At 40.8% G+C, this 20,719-nt stretch overlaps 1 protein-coding gene and 1 long non-coding RNA gene across 2 annotated transcripts in view; both read left to right on the top strand.

Moving 5' to 3' along the window:
- LOC142100007 (uncharacterized) overlaps window positions 1-20,719 on the top strand; it is a 656,382-nt gene that overhangs the window by 340,291 nt on the left and 295,372 nt on the right. The gene's annotated exons all lie outside the window — the stretch shown is intronic.
- Window positions 1-20,719, top strand: part of ADGRL4 (adhesion G protein-coupled receptor L4) — a 113,919-nt gene that overhangs the window by 38,738 nt on the left and 54,462 nt on the right. Inside the window, exon 3 of the mRNA XM_075181967.1 lies at window positions 16,772-16,921. Within this exon, the coding sequence (XP_075038068.1) occupies window positions 16,772-16,921 (150 nt within the window). The remainder of the gene's footprint in view (window positions 1-16,771; window positions 16,922-20,719) is intronic.

The following is a 20,719-nucleotide window of genomic DNA, read 5'->3' as shown; positions in this document are numbered from 1 at the left end:
TTAAATACTGTCTATATATATATTATATGATCAGCTGATAAGTAAATGTCAAACAATGCAGAATGTTGCTAACTGCTGTTTATGTCAACCAATTACTGTTCTCGGGGAACAAATTCTGTTTGTGTAGCTACTGCATACTTGCCAACTCTCCCTGAAGATCAGGGAGACTCCCTGAAATAGGGGTGATCTCCCTCACTCCCTGAAGAGTCTGGCATTCTCCCTGATGCTGAGCCAGTACAAGACGTGGTTGGCTTCGCCATCTGAGGCATGATGACACAGTTCAGAAATTGTGTCCTATGTCCATGTATTGATGCCTATGGAGGTGGCCATTTTCATGGAGACCAAGATTTAATCAAAGACTGACAGATAAGACAACATGACTTCAGTAATGGAGACAGAAATGTAAAAGACACTTCAGTCTCTAGAGATTCATTAGCTGCTTTTCTTTAACGCATAGTTGCCTAATCTCCTGGAATGTCCAGGAGACTCCCGCATTTCTGGGAGACCCCCCGGGAGATTAGGACAACCTCCCGGTTCTCGCCACCGCAATAGTTAAGTGGTGGGGTGGGGCTTAATTATGCAAATATCGTGTCATCTTAGCCCAGCCCCCAACTGTAATTGGCCAAAATTGTGACAATCGTTTAGGGGTGTGGCCAAAATGATGTGAATCGTCAAGCCCCGCCTCCACACGCCCACCTCCCCCAGGATCTCCCTGAAGCCAGCGAGGAAATGTTGGCAAGTATGAGCTACTGTGTGCATTTAGATCAGTGTTTGGGTAGGCCTGTTTTCTTGGTCATGCCCTTGGGTAACTGACGTGATGGGTTTTGCTGGCGGTGTGAGAAAGTATTGGCACAGGAGGGTGGGCTGACCTAGCCAATCATGTGATGTTCCATAAGGCATGCGGGCAAGACGCAATAGTGCCCCCTGAAGGGTGACATGTTCTATTGAGATTGAATGGACAGGGATTGTACATATGTAGAGGTGTTCCCAGTTTACCTATAGGGTTCCAGTTCTTTTAAACTTTGCAAAATGGCCAGATAACGCCTTGGAGGTAAGCGGACCTGGGCAATTAATTTAACCTTTTTTCTCATTGCAGTTCCATTTTATAGTGGAGGCTCATTAATATGCAGACATCGAACCAATTAAAATAAAAATTTAAAATATCAATTTGTGAAATTTCAAATAAGGAAAGCCTCAGTCTCCACGAGCTGACGTATATTAGACAAACTCAAGGTCAAAATAAACACATTTGTAAAACAAAAAGTAATCTATATTAGTGAACACATACATATACATAGTTAACACAAACTTAAAGTAGAATATACATTAAGCTGCAGAACATTGAAAAATATTACTGTCATAGAAACATAACATTTTTATACACCAATCATAAGTATGGGTAGTAGCAGATTAGCAAATACAAGGTACAGTCAAGGAAAAAAGAGAGCCATAGATTTGAGATGTGATGAAATTTATCAATGGGGGTCTGGATCAAGGTCCACCAAACATTGCCTGGTACGTAACGATCAGCCAAGCAATGTTTGGGGATCTCCACTTAGACGCTTAAAGTACATCCTGGGGGTAAATGTATCAAGCTGAGAGTTTTCCGATGGGTTTAAAAAACCAATCAGATTCTAGCTATCATTTATTTAGTACATTCTACAAAATGACAGCTAGAATCTGATTGGTTGCTATAGGCAACATCTCCACTTTTCAAACCCGCCGGAAAACTCTCAGCTTGATACGTTTACCCCCTGATGTCCATGCAAACAGAAAGGCTCTCAAATCGTAAGACAGCCAATCAATGGGTGGGGGGAATTTGTCTTAAATCGGGCTGAGGTAGGGAATAGATTCTTAGCTTAATGTGTGATTAGCCAATAGATCAGATATTCTTGGACAAATGTACAAGTCTGATCAGAGGCAGTTACAGCCACAGTTGTGGAAAAATGTATGTAGCGTGACTGGAGTAAGACACTAATGAGGTGATTATGTGCTCATTTTGTGTAATAATGGAACAGTGTAAGCATCATTAAAAGTTTCAATGCTATTTAGCAGAAATGAAGAGACCAGGGTAAGGGTACGGTGTCTGAAAACGAGAATGGGGTGGTTTACTTTGAAATGGAAAAGAGCTGGCTATTTGGTTACAATGTGTTGCACTTAGACTATGGCGTGAGTTGGTCAGCTTAACATATATATAATAGCTTAAAATATACTGCAATATGTGGAACTAATATTTTCTGTTTTTAATATAGAAATGTAGTCAGTACAGCATTAATAATGTGTTTGGAGAGTGCAGAGTATCCCTGTTTTTGTACATGTACATATATATATATATATATATATATATATATATATATAAGAAAACAGGGTTATATTATTAATAATATTATTAACGTTTTTTTATAGAGAGCCACATGTGGTCCGCAGCACAACTAACAGGTTTAGAGCAACTGAGAGAGGTGCGAAGACAATGGATGAGTGGAGTCAGTGGGTAGAGCGCCCAGGGAGGAGGTGCGCAGTGTATCTGGTGCGCTATTCGCGTCCTAAGCCCCTCTCCCCACCACTTTACTATTATGGCGATCAGAAACCGGGAGGTTGTCTTGCTCTGCCGGGAGTCTCTAATGTTAGAAGTGCTTTAGGTTTTGTTTCCTGTACACTAATTGGCTGAAGTGATAATTTAGGGTGCTTGTGCTATTGAGCTCTAATGGAGTTCAAGCAGAACTACCAAACAGGACTTTAAAACAAATTCCACCTTACTAGTAAGTGTGTGTGTGTATATATATATATATATATATATATATATATATATATATATATATATATTAGGGGTGTGCACCGGGCACTTTTAGTGTTTTGGGTTTTGGGTTCTGATTAGCTTGAGGTTTTGGGTTCTGATTTGTTTTGCCAAAACACCTGACGAAAGTTTTTGGTTCTGATTTAGGGTTTTGGGTTCTGACTTATTTTTAAAAAAGCATAAAAAGCGCTAAAATCCATTTTTTTGTTTTTTTTACACTCCTACGCTATTATTAACCTCAATAACATTCAATAACAATCATTTCCACTAATTTCCAGTCTATTCTGAAGACCTCACACCTCACAATATTCTTTTTAGTCCAAAACGTTGCACCGAGGTAGCTTTCTGGACTGCGTAGTGGACCCAATTTGGTACCGGGGCCACAATATATCACCCTCAACTGGTCTGAATTCCACTGCACAGCTGCCTGCTCCTACATCCTCTGCAGCATATACAGGGTGTAGTTCTAGCGCGTCAATAACTCTTGTTTTTGACCATGTCAGGTCATTTTCATTAACTTTGGATTTGCCCCCAACACTGAATGTAGTTTAATATCTGATACGCATCTATCTGGACTGCGTAGTGGAGTGGCCCCGGTACCCAATTTGGTACCGGGGCCACAATATATCACCCTCAACAGTTCTGAATTCCTCTGCACAGCTGCCTGCTCCTACATCCTCTACAGCATATACAGGGTGTAGTTCGAGCGCATCAATACCTCTTGTTTTTGACGATGACAGGTCATTTTCATTAATTTTGGATTTGGCCCCAACACTGAATGTAGTTGATACGGATCTATCTGGACTGCGTAGTGGAGTGGCCCCGGAACCCAATTTGGTACCGGGGCCACAATATATCATCAAAGCGTACGAAGGGCTTCATCCACAAGAGCTACATGCTTGGTGGAATCGCAATGGTTTACCAGCTCCTCCCTCACTTTCTCTTGTAATATAGATTGCAGTACCTATTCTCTTGCACTGCTTAAAAATTGAACGTAGTAAATGTAATATAGATTGCAGTACCTATTCTTTAGAACTGCTTACATTTTTTTTTTTATTAATTTTGTATCATTTTTAAAATAAATTTTTAAGAGATTTTAATAATTATAAAATGTGTATGGACTTAGCACAACAAAGCACAGGACTAAAGCAACACTGGACTCAGCAGGACAGACACTGGCCAAAGCACCACTGGACTCAGCAGGACAGAGCACAGGACAAAAGCACCACTGGACTCAGCAGGACAGAGCACAGGACAAAAGCACCACTGGACTCAGCAAGGACAGAGCACTGGACACAGGTATAAAGCACCACTGGACTCAGCAAGGACAGAGCACTGATCACGCAGGAGCACCACTACCCTACACACCCTCCCTCTTCCCTGATGTCAGGCGAAATGAAGTTGGCGGCCGCTAGGTGAGTATTTATGACACCCGAGTATCGCGAGATCCGACGCGAGACTTGGATGCTTGGATGTCATAGCCTCGTTTCAGATTCCTTTGGCGGCCGGAAGTGCCCAAACAGTGCTCGGATCCCGTCGGAACCGCACTGTTCGGGTGGGCTCGGATTAGCGGAATCCGAGCCCGCTCATCCTTGTATATATATATATATATATATATATATATATATATATATCGGTAGCCTAGTGGTTAGCACTTCTGCCTCACAGCACTGGGGTCATAAATTTGATTCCCGACCATGGCCTTATCTGTGTGGAGTTTGTATGTTCTCCCAGTGTTTCCTCCAGGTGTTCCGGTTTCCTCCCACAATCCAAAACATACTAGTAGTTTATTTGGCTGCTATCAAAATTGACCCTAGTCTGTCTGTGTGTGTGTTAGGGAATTTAGACTGTAAGCTCCAATGGGGCAAGGACTGTTGTGAATGAGTTCTCTGTACAGCGCTGCGGAATTAGTGGTGCTATATAAATAAATGATGATGATATAAATATATATATATATATATATATATATATATATATATATATATATACATATATATATATACAGCCATACAGACATCCACATGTCAATCTATACCTTTACTATTTTATCTACGTTCCGCTGTTGTCGCTCTCTCCTTACAAGGGTTAATCTACAAATCAATCTGTAAACAGCTCTGTTTAAGCCAGATGATGTCAATTACATTTGTTATCTCCTCATACTTTATAAATCACTGCCAAAATATTGTTTCCTTTTATAATCAGATTATACATTATGAGGTGTCAGATTTATAGTAATTAATTTACTTGTGCAGTTAATGGAATGAAACAGAAGGATACATATCCTGAAGGGTAATAACAGTGTGTGCCATTCTTTTATCTAATGCAAAGTCAAATGCCCGTTGTAAGCTGTCCATCCATGCAGCAATTCACCTGCCGAACTGGTCGTTTAAACCGCTGCCTGTGTGAACCTAGAACGATCGGCAGAAACATCTCGCTGGGACTCAATATTTATTGTTCGGAACTTCCAGGAATTCTTGTCTGCTGATGGCCGCGATCTGCCAGGGTATGTGGTCCAAGACCACCTGTGGACCAGGGCCCCAGGTGATATTTCGTTGTAGTCTTGTGTACTTGTGTTTTAATTAGAGATGGGCGGGTCCGGTTCTCCGAGAACCGAACCCACCCGAACTTTGGGTATCCGAGTACCGAGCTGAGCAGCTCGGTACTCTCCCGCCCATTCCGAATCCAAATCGAGGCCGAACGTCATTGTGACGTCGTCGGATCTCGGGACTCGGTTCTCGCGATACTTCAACTTTATAAATACACGCCTCCACAGCAATCCATCGCCATTTGACAGAGGGAGAGAGCAGGGTGTAGTCATAGGCTAATTAGAGCAGGGACAGAGAATACCATATTGTTCTTGCAATTGCTCTAACCAAAATCGCTAGTGCAGAGAGGAGGATAGAGGTTTATTATTTTTTCTTCATATTTGGCACTCCCCAGCGCTTTTGGGGTGTCCCCCATAATTGTGCATTAATATTTCTGGCTGTCAAAAGTCATATCTGTCAGCAGTATCTACTCAATAATTTTTAGCACTCCTCAGTGTTTTTGGGGTGTCCTCCCTAATTGTGCATTAATATTTCTGGCTGTCAAAAGTCATATCTGTCAGCAGTATCTACTCAATAATTTTTAGCACTCCTCAGTGTTTTTGGGGTGTCCTCCCTAATTGTGCATTAATATTTCTGGCTGTCAAAAGTCATATCTGTCAGCAGTATCTACTCAATAATTTTTAGCACTCCTCAGTGTTTTTGGGGTGTCCTCCCTAATTGTGCATTAATATTTCTGGCTGTCAAAAGTCATATCTGTCAGCAGTATCTACTCAATAATTTTTAGCACTCCTCAGTGTTTTTGGGGTGTCCTCCCTAATTGTGCATTAATATTTCTGGCTGTCAAAAGTCATATCTGTCAGCAGTATCTACTCAATAATTTTTAGCACTCCTCAGTGTTTTTGGGGTGTCCTCCCTAATTGTGCATTAATATTTCTGGCTGTCAAAAGTCATATCTGTCAGCAGTATCTACTCAATAATTTTTAGCACTCCTCAGTGTTTTTGGGGTGTCCTCCCTAATTGTGCATTAATATTTCTGGCTGTCAAAAGTCATATCTGTCAGCAGTATCTACTCAATAATTTTTAGCACTCCTCAGTGTTTTTGGGGTGTCCTCCCTAATTGTGCATTAATATTTCTGGCTGTCAAAAGTCATATCTGTCAGCAGTATCTACTCAATAATTTTTAGCACTCCTCAGTGTTTTTGGGGTGTCCTCCCTAATTGTGCATTAATATTTCTGGCTGTCAAAAGTCATATCTGTCAGCAGTATCTACTCAATAATTTTTAGCACTCCTCAGTGTTTTTGGGGTGTCCTCCCTAATTGTGCATTAATATTTCTGGCTGTCAAAAGTCATATCTGTCAGCAGTATCTACTCAATAATTTTTAGCACTCCTCAGTGTTTTTGGGGTGTCCTCCCTAATTGTGCATTAATATTTCTGGCTGTCAAAAGTCATATCTGTCAGCAGTATCTACTCAATAATTTTTAGCACTCCTCAGTGGTTTGCGCTCAGAATGGATTCAAAGCAGTCCACATATGATCTAAATGAGCAACCAGGTTCTGTCACCAGTCCTGATGTTAGTGTTCCCAGTACGTCATCTGGCCAAGGCGATGTCAAACAACAGAGTGTTTTCAAATTAGTGCAAAAAACAAAAACCAAAAAAAAATTTACTGTATTGAAGCGAAAAAGAAGTGTAACTGAGCAAAAGTTAAGTGACGATAAAAAAAAAATTGCAAGCATGCCATTCTACACACGCAGTGGCAAAGAGAGAATGAGGCCTTCACCTTTGGCTATTAGTGGCAGATCCCAAAAAGTTACCCAGCCTACAATTGGTGCACAACTACTGTTACGCGTCAAAGCCGAGCTGCAAGATAACAGTGAGGCATTACAGGAGAATATTTGCTCTGATTCACAAATGAAAACAATCCCTGTGGAGAGTCCATCCAACAGTGGGATGTCTAATCGTGAGCATTCTGCTGATGTGTGCCTTAATAGCCCGAGTGTAGCCGGTGATACCCAAATTGAGGATGCCACTTTGGAATTAGAAGAGGGTGAGGGGGAGATTTGTGTAGGCGACGAGGGCGCTAATGATGATGTTGATGATTATGATGCAGACAGATACCAAATTGCCTTTCTCAATTTCTATTTATATTCTAGATTATATAACGGCTGAATAGTTTTCTATTTTACTCCTAGTGGAGAGAGGATCTGATGCAGACAGATACCAAACTGCCTTTGTCCATTTCAATTTATATTGTACAGTATATAACGGCTGAATTTATTAGTATTTTATACAAGTGGAGGGGGGCCTAGAGAGACAGAAACCAAACTGGCTTTCTCCATGTCAATTAATATTGTACAGTCTATAACGGCTGGATTTTGTGGTATTTTATACAAGTGGAGGGGGGCCTAGAGAGACAGAAACCAAACTGGCTTTCTCCATGTCAATTAATATTGTACAGTCTATAATGGCTGAATTTTTTGTTTTTTTAAAAAAGTGGAGGGGGGCCTATAGAGACAGAAAGCAAACTGTCTTTTTCCATTTCTTTACATATTTAACTATAAGTGTAGGGTGTAATATACATCCAAAGACGATGGCTGAATTGCCAATATGCATAGATGGAGAGGAAGACAATCTGTTTTGTGTGTAGAATAAATGAAGGCCTACCAACGAAGAATTAAACAGTTTTTTTTGATGATTTATTACCTCAACAATTAGATTACTTATCTCTAAAACAGTTGGAGCACTAAATTGGGTTATTTTAGGCACAAAAACATGTATTTTCCAACAAAATAGCAAAACAAAACCAAACAAAACCAAAACCAATACCAAAACACGCAATGGCGGTTTTGCAAAACCAAAACCAAAACACGACGGTAATCCAGATCCAAAACCGAATCCAAAACCAAAACACGGGGGTCAGTGACCATCTCTAGTTTTAATTGTTATACAATTGGACATACATGGAAAAGGAACAGGAACACACTGTATCATACATATTAAACAAGAATGTGCCAAATTATTGATCAAAGCATTGGTGGTCGGGATTGTGTCTTAGACAAGTGTTGCACAACCGTTTTTCAGCTAGGACCCCGGGTGTCAGTTGTCATTATTCTGGGATCCCAAATGCTAGTGAGGAGCCCCAAGAGATGTTTCATGCATTAGGGAACCCCAGAAACAGATAGGAATGTTGGGGGAAGGGAGGTATCTAATGGGTAGCCTAATGCTTTACAGCACTATGCAGCCCTCTGGGGGCGTGGTCACAACTCCATTGTGACTTGGTCACACCCTCTGTCCCGCTGCCAAGGACAAGCATGTTGGGGGGTCTGGTGAAAGTCTGTGGACACTCAGTAAGGATTTGGTTGACAAAGTTGACAACCTTATGAGATCTGTGCTGACCATTTTCTATAAAATTAAAATATACTTATACTTGTGTATCAAATGCTGTCAGAGTGTTATATTCCCAATAAGACCATTCAAGAGGACATCAGAGACATTTCTTTAACAGTTAAACATCAATACACTTTTGAATATCTGGGCGATGGTTCAGTAGTTTAACAACACTCAGGGGCTCAGGCTGATTTGGTTGTATGCCCGATTGCTTAGCGGAAAATATGCAAATTTGTACTCGCGCTTACACCCAACAAAAAGTATCCACTTATATCTGTATGCAGATTTAGTACTTGCACCTCCTTAGGTTTTGCGAAGCAGAACAGGGGAGAGAAGGGGCGTGTAAAGACCTAGTACAGATAGGGCATTTTCCCTTAATTGCAAACTGAACAGGCCCACAAAGAGACACAGATTCACCGGACGCTAGCTGTGTCACTTGCGGGTGCCAGGAGATGAATCCACAATCAGCCAATCAGAAGCAGCTAGCTAGCGCTGGTGACCATCATCATCATCATCATCATCATCATCATCATCATCAGTGTGTATTGTTAATTAAATGTATTGTTGTTATATTGAGATAATAATATGTAGTTATTTGGTACAAATTGTTAACTACTGAAATAGATCTGTTATATGTTTTTGCCACATAAAATTAGACCAATGCCTTCAAAATATCAAAAATCTAGATTCCGATCAGTAAAAAAAAAATCTGTTTAACTTCCTTTATTTTTCACTCTTTTGTGAGCCTATATTTTATTTTTACACTACCAGGGAACTGCTGAGTCTTTCTCCTTCCTCATATTTGCATAATGCAGCCACTGGCATTACACAGGAGCTACCAACAGGATAAGGTGGAGATTTATTTGAAAGACAAACACCTAGAAAGTTTTAGCATTACTTGAGGATATTAGTCAAGAAACCAAGAACTAGGACAGAGGTGGGCAACCCGTGGATCGGGACCCCAAATGGTGTCCCAGAATCTTCTTCTAGGGTTCTCTGGTTGTTAGAAATACAAAAGATATACATTCTCAGGGGAACCGATATTTTTGGGTACCTAAAAATGGCACACTAACTTTAGCGAAAAAAAAGGCTGAGCACCAATAAACTACAGACAAAAAATTGGCACTCTCTCGTGTTTTGTTGCCATCGCATAGCCATCATCTATCCGGAAACAGTCCTGTGCAGTTATTCTGCAAACAGATCTATAGTCTCCAAATGACATCCTCTCTGCTATAGATCATTACTTTCATTATTGATTACTTCCCTCTATTAACTTTCCTACAGATTGTATTCTTCCCCAAATGTTGGACTTACTCCAATATCTTGCACAGAAGGAAAGAGGCACAATCCATTTGTACGTGTTTCCCTGCTGATTGTCTGATCTAAACTAGAGAGTGATTTCTCAGCAAAATTATATCCTGTAGCTCACTAATCATCGAACAGATCTGGCATGCTAAATCAATGTCATTAATAACATTTAAAAGTGCACTTATCTCCGACACACCATGGGGGCAGCCATTTTGTGGCTGAACCACATTCATGAGAATACGCCCGATCAGGTCACTAGAACCAGTGCCACAAAGTGTTTTCTATGCCACTGATGTCTCTGGTGCTCAGAGACTTGATAATCTTCTTATGAATTTAGGTTTGGCCCACAAAACGTCTGCTTCTGCTGAGGGTCATTAACGAAGTGTAAATTGGCCCATGCGCAGAGCAAAACAATTTTTAGTGACACCTTGTGGCTTGATTTGCGCAAGTGCGCACGGATTTCCACTAGAGCACATGAGCTGGTGTAGCAAGGTGGCAGTACTGACAGAGAAGCAGAAGTAAAGTTTGTATTTGTGGAGCATGATTATTGAAATCAGATAAGGGGTGGAGGAGGAGCACTCGTTTCCGTGGGGAGGGGCAAGCAGTTATTTTCACTCGGCAAAAAGTCTTGAATTCATTTTGCACCTATCGCTGCGCTGGCGGTCTTTGGGTCTCAGATAATTATTTTAATGTTGCACTTTGGCGGATACGGGCATTTTCGGGCGCACTCCGAATAATTTAGTAAAAAGTGATACACACAAAAGTGACACATTTAATATAAACAATTTTAAAGTTTTCTCACATTCATGATTAATTTAAAGCATAAATGAGGGTAAAATGGGCAGTAATTGAGGAGAAACACGGAAACATTTTATTTAATGGAAAGGGAAGGTGGTTGGACATTGATGTGATGTTTTCATTTTTCCATACTCAGGTGTACTTTTAGGTTGTGGAGGCGTGTCTCGGGAGTAGTGATTAGGCGGACGTCTTCATGTGCACTAAGCAGACCAGGCAGGTGCACCATGCAAATCCAAAATTTTGTATTTTGTAAGTGTGCTTCATAACTGTGGAGCAGGTCCACTTATTCAGAGGCAAAAAATCATATCTCCAAAACACCTTTCTTCCTCACACCAGCATTGCCAGAAGGCGTATTGCCCAACTGTCCCAATTTTAGCGCCACAGTCTCAATTTCCGAACCTTGACAGGGGCAGGATTTATCTGGAAGAGGGTGGGTCTTAGATCTAAAAACATCTTTGGTTAAAGCATTGACCTAAAGGACTGTCATGTAAATAGCATTTTCAAATAGAGATGTTCACTGACCCCCGTGTTTTGGTTTTGGTTTTAGTTTTGCATCTGGATTACCTTTGCGTTTGGTTTTGGCATTAGCAAAACTGCCCTCACGTGTTTTGGTTTTGGTTTTGGATCCCATTTTTTTCCAGTCGTTTCCAGTCAATTTTTGTCAAGTGACAACACTGCTATCCCTGTTCTGTATGAGCAATGTCACTGGAGACTGGAGAGTGACAAGAACACTGCTACCCCTTTTTCTGTGTGATCAATGGCACTGAGCAATGGCACTGGAGACTGGAGAGTGACAAGAACACTTCTACCCCTGTTTCTGTGTGAGCAATGTTGCTGGATCTCCTGGGGAGGGAGGTACTTATGGAATACAAAACCTGCGAGATCCGACAACGCAACAATGACGTTTTGCCGCAATTCAGATCTGAGGACGTGCGAAAGTAACGAGCCAGCTCGCGAGCCTACTCGGATCCCTTAAGTTCGGGTGGGCTCGGTTTTCAATAAAATTCAATAAAAATAAAGGAGATGAAACGCTTTGGGTCATCACTTTTGATCCTCACCAGCACCCGTACATAGGAAGTGTCTTGCATTCCATCGTGACGCGCAGCTTGCCCGCGGACTTTCCCCTGCGAGTTATCGTGCATTACTACCATCCCGCTGGGTTTTGTATTGTATTTTATTCCAAAAGAGGACGCCTGCCACCAGATTACTTTGGTGCCCAGGATTTTTCCCCACGCCTATATATCCATCTCTCAGCGTGAGTCCCTCTGATTGTGTTTTGTACCTATTCCTATCAATTTTGAGTCTTTTTAGCTGTATATGTTTGTAGTTGTTGGTCATCATGACCATTCTATTGTAATGATTATTAAATATTTTTCATTTTTAATCGGTTTTCGTGGTAATATTCCTGCATTTTTTAGTTCTTGTGGGGTATCCCCTTCACACTGTCTCTATTCATCCGTTCATATGATTATACAAATTAACCCGTGCATGATACTCATGCATTCTAGTCAAATCAAGCTACTTAAGGTGTTAAAAAGGTTCTTGTCATGCATTTGGGCCTAGCCCAGGCCTCCTCAGGGGAAGAGCGTTACTTTCTGACGCAAGCGCCCTTTTTTAACATGGTTTTGTCCACATGTCACCACCTCATCATTTTTCTCCATCACCTCATCCTTCATCTTCATCGCCACATCCTTCATCAAGCTACTTAAGGTGTTAAAAACTCCCCACTGTCACCCCTGGCAACCACCAACCGATCCCAACTGTCACTTCTCCTTCAAGAAATATATAGGTCAGTGTATAACTGTGCCCAGCAGGTGGCGCTGCAGCTTGGTGTTTTTTTTTTCCACACACGCCACTAGGCATTTATATAGTAGATACCTTTTCATTATTTGTTAGAATATTTGTGGAGTTGTTTATCGACATCCTCCTTCCCCCCCCTCCCCTTTTTTGTTTCCTTTCTCTGAGGTTTTTTGCATTTTGGGACTGTGGATATATTGAGGCATTTGAAGTATAAGTTAACACCATTGCTGGAATCCAGGTTCAAGGACTCCATCTGTAACTCTTCATATTGACTTACTATTAGTCCCATTACATCTACTAATATTCCTGTATTGGTTCTCAGAGTGGATTATTTATCACAACAACACTCGTAGATATCCTCATGTTATCCTTATATTATGTATATTAATTAGATTGGTACACCACCCAGGTATGTTTAACAATGGTTCATCATCTTTGTTGATCTAGCCTGTTCCACTCTTCTCTGGTTTTTCTACCTTGCGAACGCAGTTAAGGGGTTTTATCTAATTTTCAATAAAGGCTGATAATCATTACTTAAAAATAGTTGGACACACAGTGGAATTATATACATTATCTCTTCACGTATACCCATCTGCCCATTATAGAAAATACTGTTGTGTCTTTTTATATTCACGGAAATCTTTGTTGACTTATATAATATCCTGATAACTGACACAGGGGCTCCATTAATCCATACAATACACATCAATGTGATATTTGTCAGCATGTTTATAATTACTGTGGTATTCGATCCTATTATACACTGTTTGTTTTGTCTCCCAATTATACTTAATTAAAGCAGGGATTGCATCTCATAAAAAAAGTTGCCATTAAAATAACAAATCAAGAAGGTTAATTAGGGAATCCAGTGCGCAGTAAAACGGATGGCTACAGATGTATATATATCACAATTGCATTTTCGCTCCACGCTTTGCGGGATAATTGATAAGCCCAGTCTTGTCTGGTTGACTGGAGAAAAGACTTTGCTCGGCCAATGTAATAAAGGGAGAAACTACATCAGTGTGCAAATGTTTCAGTGACTGAACCTAGTCTAGTAAAGGTGACTGGTACCAACGAAAAATAATATTTGCCATAAAATACACAGTTTAAGCTGTGTCAGCATATTTTTTTTTTTCGTACCACAATTGTTACTTCTTTTATTATAAGGAAAGCAGACGTGGCATTAGCACGAGTTTTATTGCTTTTTCTGAAACACGGTAGAGGATATTCTAAATTATCGTTCCATTGTTTTAATTATTGTTCTGTTGGAATTCACAATATCATCTGAATATTATAATCCTGCAACGACTGTAGAGAAACATACATTATGGTCGTCAAAGCAATACAATTCTGTTTTATGTCAAGAATTAATTTACAGATATTCCCAATGTACAGAAGTTCTAAGAAATGTGCCGGCATATGGTGACAGCAAAAGTGACATATGGTCAGTGTTATTTAGTTTTATTACAATAAAATAATATAATTTAAAAGTTATTGGTGCATGTGAGCACAACATATGTGCCGCAATTAGCGACAGAGCTCATTAAAATACTTTTTATATGCTTGTTGTGACTTTTTTTTGTGTCTGCAGAAATCTTTACTTTCTGCAAGCTCTGTTTTGGCTTCGTTGTAATTGATTGTCGTTTTTACAGGGAGATGATTGTAAAGGCATGCTTTTTTTTTAATATGCTGGAATGCACTGCGCTGGCTATTTAAATATCATCTTCTATCCTTGCTTGTTTCACTTACTCCAAACTAGCAATGAACAAAGTTGCTTTGAAGTGTAGAGTGAATACAATTTCACAGTAGAACAGGAAACTTTGCAGTATGGATGTTCACTGACCCCTGTGTTTTGGTTTTGGTTTTGGATCTGTATTAACTTCGTGTTTTGGTTTTGGCAAAATCGCCCTCACATGTTTTGGTTTTGGTTTTGGGTGTCTGTATTATTTAAAATAAAATTGCTAAAAAAATGCTAAAATCACATAATTTGGGTCTTTTTATTAAGCTCAATAACATTAATTTCCAGTCATTTCCTTCCTGTTTCTGTATGAGCAATTGCACTGAGCAATGTCACTGGAGACTGGAGAGTGACAAGAACACTGCTACCCCTCCTGTTTCTGTATGAGCAATTGCACTGAACAATGTCACTGGAGAATGGAGAGTGACAAGAATACTGCTACCCCTGTTTCTGTGTGAGCAATGGCACTGAGAAATGTCAGTGGAGAATGGAGAGTGACAAGAACACTGTTACTCCTGTTTCTGTGTGAGCAATGGCACTAATCAATGTCACTGGAGACTGGAGAGTGACAAGAACACTGCTACCCCTGTGTCTGTGTGAGCAATGGCACTGAGCAATGTCACTGGAGACTGGAGAGTGACAAGAATACTGCTACCCATGTTTCTGTGTGAGCAATGGCACTGAGCAATGTCACTGGAGACTGGAGAGTGACAAGAATACTGCTACCCATGTTTCTGTGTGAGCAATGGCACTAATCAATGTCACTGGAGACTGGAGAGTGACAAGAATACTGCTACCCATGTTTCTGTGTGAGCAATGGCACTGAGCAATGTCACTGGAGACTGGAGAGTGACAAGAATACTGCTACCCCTGTTTCTGTGTGAGCAATGGCACTGAGCAATGTCACTGGAGACTGGAGAGTGACAAGAATACTGCTACCCCTGTTTCTGTGTGAGCAATGGCACTGAGCAATGTCAGTGGAGAATGGAGAGTGACAAGAACACTGCTACCCCTGTGTCTGTGTGAGCAATGGCACTGAGCAATGTCACTGGAGACTGGAAAATGACAAGAACCCTGCTACCCCTGTTTCTGTGTAAGCAATGGTACTGAGCAATGGCACTGGAGACTGGAGAGTGACAAGAACACTGCTACCCCTGTTTCTGTGTGAGCAATGGCACTGAGCGATGTCATTGGAGACTGGAGAGTGACAAGAACACTGTTACCCATGTTTCTGTGTGAGCAATGGCATTGAAGAAAGTTTCTGAAGGGTCCACAAAGTTCCCAGAGCCAACCCTGCCCTCACTTAACATTCTTTTGCTCCTCACTTCCTGCTAACAATGGAACAGAACATCTCAGTTCCCTTCAACTCTGAGCAGAATTTAATTTTGGACACCCAAATGCACGGCATTCAAAGGCTTTGAAGCTCTTGTGGGGATAGCATGAAGCAGACAGCTTAATGAGATGTAAGGAGGAGCAGGGCTCAGGAGCAGCACAGATAGCAGCTACATGCAGTACTCAGCTTCCAGATTACTGATAATTATGTAACTACACCCATAAGAAGGTTCCCCAATAGCCCCAAGTAGTTATCAGAGTCCCCTGTAAAACTGAAGTGGCAAAATTGTGGTGTTGCCAAATATCCCTATATACGAAGCAATATTCAGACATACAGCTTGTTTAAATTGCCTTCCTATGTATTACTGCTTCCCGAAACCTGCTTGAGACAACAGCCTGAGTTTGCCTCTGTATAGGCATCACCAAAGGCGGATCCAGCAAGCTCTGGGCCCCCCGGTGCAGAAAGGCGGGGAGGAGGAAATTGGGGCCCTCTACCCTCTGCATCTGCCATGCAGTGAGCCCCATTATCTCCATGGGCCCCAGGGCACCCCACCTGCTGCACCAATGATAGGTCCACCACTTGGCACAATCATATTTGCACTGCTGTCTTGAACAACTTCAATACACTTTACTTTTGCAAGTTACCCCCTGTGTTTTGCAAAGTGTTTAGTGATTTTTTTTTTCCCCTGGGTGCACTAATTGAAGCAAGAAGGCCTAACAAACCCATTACATACGAGTAGCTTCAGCTACTGTAAGCATTCGATTTGTTTTTAAACAAACCAGGAGACCTCTATTATATAAAGAGTGTTTAGTCCATTAAATACTTAACGCTTCATTTGCATTCTAAATGCAGAAATACCGTTGTCTGAGCCCATTCCCACTAATTGCATTAATGCACATGCATCAGCTGCCTGAATTCGAGGAAAATAAACATCCTTAATTAAAAATCTCCAAGAGCAACAAATAGAACCATCCTGGAGAATTCTAGACTCTTAGGTGACCGATCCGTAGTAAACGTATAACTGTGCAGTTTATTTTATTTATAAAAAAATATATATTGTTTTGCAGATGACAACGAATGCCAAAATGCCACCTTCATCTGCGGGGATAATGCCAATTGTACCAACACCAAGGGCAGCTACTATTGCATGTGTGTACCTGGTTTTGTATCCAGCGATCTTGAGAGATTTATGACCAATGACGGAACATACTGCGAGGGTAAGTGGCTATATATGCTTCATATGCTAAATCTCCTACACATTTGTCCTTCCTAATCTATATTCCCCTTGATCAATTATTAATCTTAATTAATACTATTATTAATATTATCCAATCCAATTTTATGTTCGAACTTGAAACAAATGAACATAGGGGGAGCTATTTATCAAAGTCTACAACACACTCACACTGTGCCGTTACATCGATATTCAACTCAGCATTCACATGTTGCTTTGCTAAATCCACTGTTTTTTGCATCAACGTTAAAACAGGTTTACACATGAAAAACGTTAGCTAGTGACACCATTGTATATTGCAAGGGTTTTAATATTTTACAATTGATGCCTTTGAAGCCAGACTTTGCAGCACATCTGGAGGACAGATGGAATCCTTATTACATGATATGTTATATTTTGCTAATGCACTAAGATCTGTCTCTCTGAGTTTTGGCACATCAATATCACATTAACCGTTTTCACTTAACTTAAAAGACCAACTTGGATATTTTATGAAACATAATAAACTTCATAAAATATGTAATAATAATATTGGAGTCTTTCTGCACCCCAAAATTTCCCAAAAGTCAGATTATTGTTGTCTGATCATTTAAATTTTGAGGGATATGAGGAAAACCTATGAATGAGAATGTCTAGGTATATATCCCGACGGAATAACCGCCCCACCCCCCCTTCCCAGTTTGATGGGTAAAAACTATAAACGACCAATAGCCACTTGATAAATAAATACCGGCAATGAACTATGGAATTATCATTGCATTTGTGTCGGGTGTTTTCAGATATACCGTTTGATCTGATTCTACATTACCCGGGTCTATGTCCAAATTTAATCAAAATGCCATGTTCCCCAGAGATTCCGTTACAGGAGCTACTAATAGAAAGATACTTCAGACACCTAGGACTGCAATAACACTTTGCAATATATGGTAATTGCAGGATTGTTTCAGCTAAGCCTTGCGTGCCTAAAATTATCCCTAGTATTCTCTTCCAGTTATATGTAGTTGCATATCATATTTTGTGCTGAGTGAGGATGTGTGTTTTCTTGGTTAAATAAATCAGCATCTGGCTTCAGGAGTAATCATGTGTGGTCAATCACAACCCAGAACCAACAGTATTCCGGTAGAAGGTACATATTCCTAGATTGTAAATACAGGTGCACCTTGTTATTATCTCATCTGCCCTGTTTGATTAATGACTCCCTGACCAGAATGCAGTTCACGTTTCTCCGCTTCAGTAAAGCAGTGAAATTCATGTTTTTAAACTGCTACCAGCGTATCAGCGAATGACCCCCAACTCCTTACCCTCAGCCTGGTCAAACTTCTATGTCTCTGCCAGCGCTGTGCTGCACCGCTAAACGATGCATCTTGGCGGAAACCTAGAAGTACTTACACAACTCATGGCGCCCGTTGGGACCAAAGCTGATTGTGCGCTACGTAAAGGACCACGTCAGCACTTACAGAAGTCAAGAATAGTCAGGGGCTAGGCTGACTTGTGAACAAATTTGTAAATCACAGAAATTCCGCCACATTTCAAAATCAGTGGCACTGATTTGACAACAATGGAATATAAGCAGATATTCTAAGGGCAGATACATTTTTCTTGTATTAGAATGTTGGATCTTTATTTATTTTAAGTGTATTTTGTTAGTGTGTGTTGCTATTACACGCTACAGCACCAAGAACAAGGAACATATTTTAATTTTTACGGTTTTATTCTGCTTATTAATTAATGTACTATTATTTTTAATCAAACGGAGAATATACAGGAACCAGGATGTAAGAAAATGTGGTTTAATATGCTATTTAAAATGGCCATCAGTCAGATGCTATTATCAAGAGCAAAACGCATTATTTATTCATCTGCAGGGCACGTAAGATCTCACCCTAAATGTAGATAGGCATTTTAGATGGCATATCTATTTTTGTGCTCCATAAAATGGGTGGAGGCCACAAGCTTTTTGTCGTCCCGACTTTGCTAGTGCCATCCTAGGCTGGCAGCACTAGGGTTCTTTAAGCTGTTAGGGAGATGGCACACCGTTTTTGTTTTTCTGTACGTTTTGTGCAGTATTGTTTTTTTTTTAACGTTTAATGCTGTATTGAATCTAGTGGTTTATGTCAACATTTTGGCTGTTAACCTTACAACATTTTGAACATGTAGACATTATGAAGGTAATTCAACTATGCGCTGAGTGCCTGCGTAACAGTCGCAAAGACACTCTGCGTTACTGTAACATTGCGGATTTCTCTTCACCCCCTCCCCCCATATGGGTGCGAGGAGAAATCTGCGATGTTGCGGTACCGTAGTACCAGAAAAAATGTGCAGCCGCGATGTTCAGAGGAAGATTGCAGTTAATTGCATTTCCCCCTATGGCTGTTGACATTTTGGATCTACACCTTAGTCTTTCTATGCCAGTAGTAATAGATTTAGTATAAATAGGATTTAATATTAAGTTAATGACAGCTGATGAAATTGTCTAATCCTAATTAAAATGCCAACTGATGCACAATTAAAAACATCTCCAACTTTTCTTTGCTTTGTTTCCACTAACACTGGCATTGCTTCTTTTCTTTTACAGTGTACTTAGAGATTGTGGGGTTATCTGTGCCTTGTTGTATTGCTTGCAGGGCCGTCTCTTCCATTGGGCACGACGGGCAGGTGCCCGGGGGCCCTGCAGGCAAGGGGGGCCTGTCCGAGGCAGGTCTGTAAAAAAAAAAAAAAAATGAAAATACTTACCTTGCGGTCATGTCAGCGGCGATCCGGCTCCCTCCCTGGCTCCCTGGTCCCCTCTTCCGTGCTGTGCTAGCAGTGAACGCTGGGTGTGATGTCACGCCCAGCATTCACTGCAACCACAGCACGGAAGAGGGCAGAAGAAACTCAGCGGCGCGGAAAAAGGAAGAGGATCAGACTTAAGGTAAGTTAAGGGGGCCCCTATATATATATATATATAATCTTTTTTTTTTTTTAGGGGCCCGGTACACGGCATTGCCCGGGGGCCCATGAAGTAGTTAAGATGGCCCTGATTGCTTGATGCTCCCACCAAGATTGTAGCTGGTTGACATAAAGTGAGCAGGGCAAACTGGAGCTGGGATTCCACAAATTGGATCAGTGTGAAGCGCGATTTCAAAGCACAATTTAGAAAAACAGTAATTTTGCAGGTTTTTATGAAAACTTTAAAATTTGGTTGAATTGCAGTGAACAGGCTTTCTGAAGCTTCATACAATCCTACTTATCACACAGAGCTATTTATAGACATAATACAGTTAACCAGTAAAAATTAAAAACCTATGGCCCAGCCAAGAAATTTTTGTGATGCCACTGGGGGTGTCAAACCCTTAGAGCCAATAGATTTTTTTTGCCAAATGTTGAAACTCACAGTGCTGTTATAAAAATTATGTAACAGGAAGTGGGAGGTGGATGGATGATGTCGCAGGTGGGGTACGTGATAGCGAACCTGTAAATTCCGACAGGAGTTTGACTGATGTCATCATGGCGACTGCTCTGATTGCCGACTTTGAGTTAATTAGACAAGTTGAAATACTTAGATTAAACAATTCTGAGACATACACATACCGACACTGAGCCTTACGTTATGCTATTAAGGGGGCAATGCATGGAGGCACCATCTATATAATGTTGTTTAGGAAGGCTTGAACATTGTACAGCCGGTGGGTCCTCGCATTGTTCTCTTAATAGCATAAATAGAACTGTCGCCCATAGAAGTAGAAGTAACGTAAAGCTCAGTGTCTGTATGTGGTTAGCACTTCTGCCTCACAGCGCTGGG

The sequence above is a fragment of the Mixophyes fleayi genome, chromosome 8, assembly GCF_038048845.1.
Source record: "Mixophyes fleayi isolate aMixFle1 chromosome 8, aMixFle1.hap1, whole genome shotgun sequence".
In the NCBI taxonomy this organism is placed as follows: domain Eukaryota; kingdom Metazoa; phylum Chordata; class Amphibia; order Anura; family Limnodynastidae; genus Mixophyes; species Mixophyes fleayi.
Note: the sequence above shows the minus strand (reverse complement) of the source record. Positions and strands in the feature narration are given on the sequence as shown.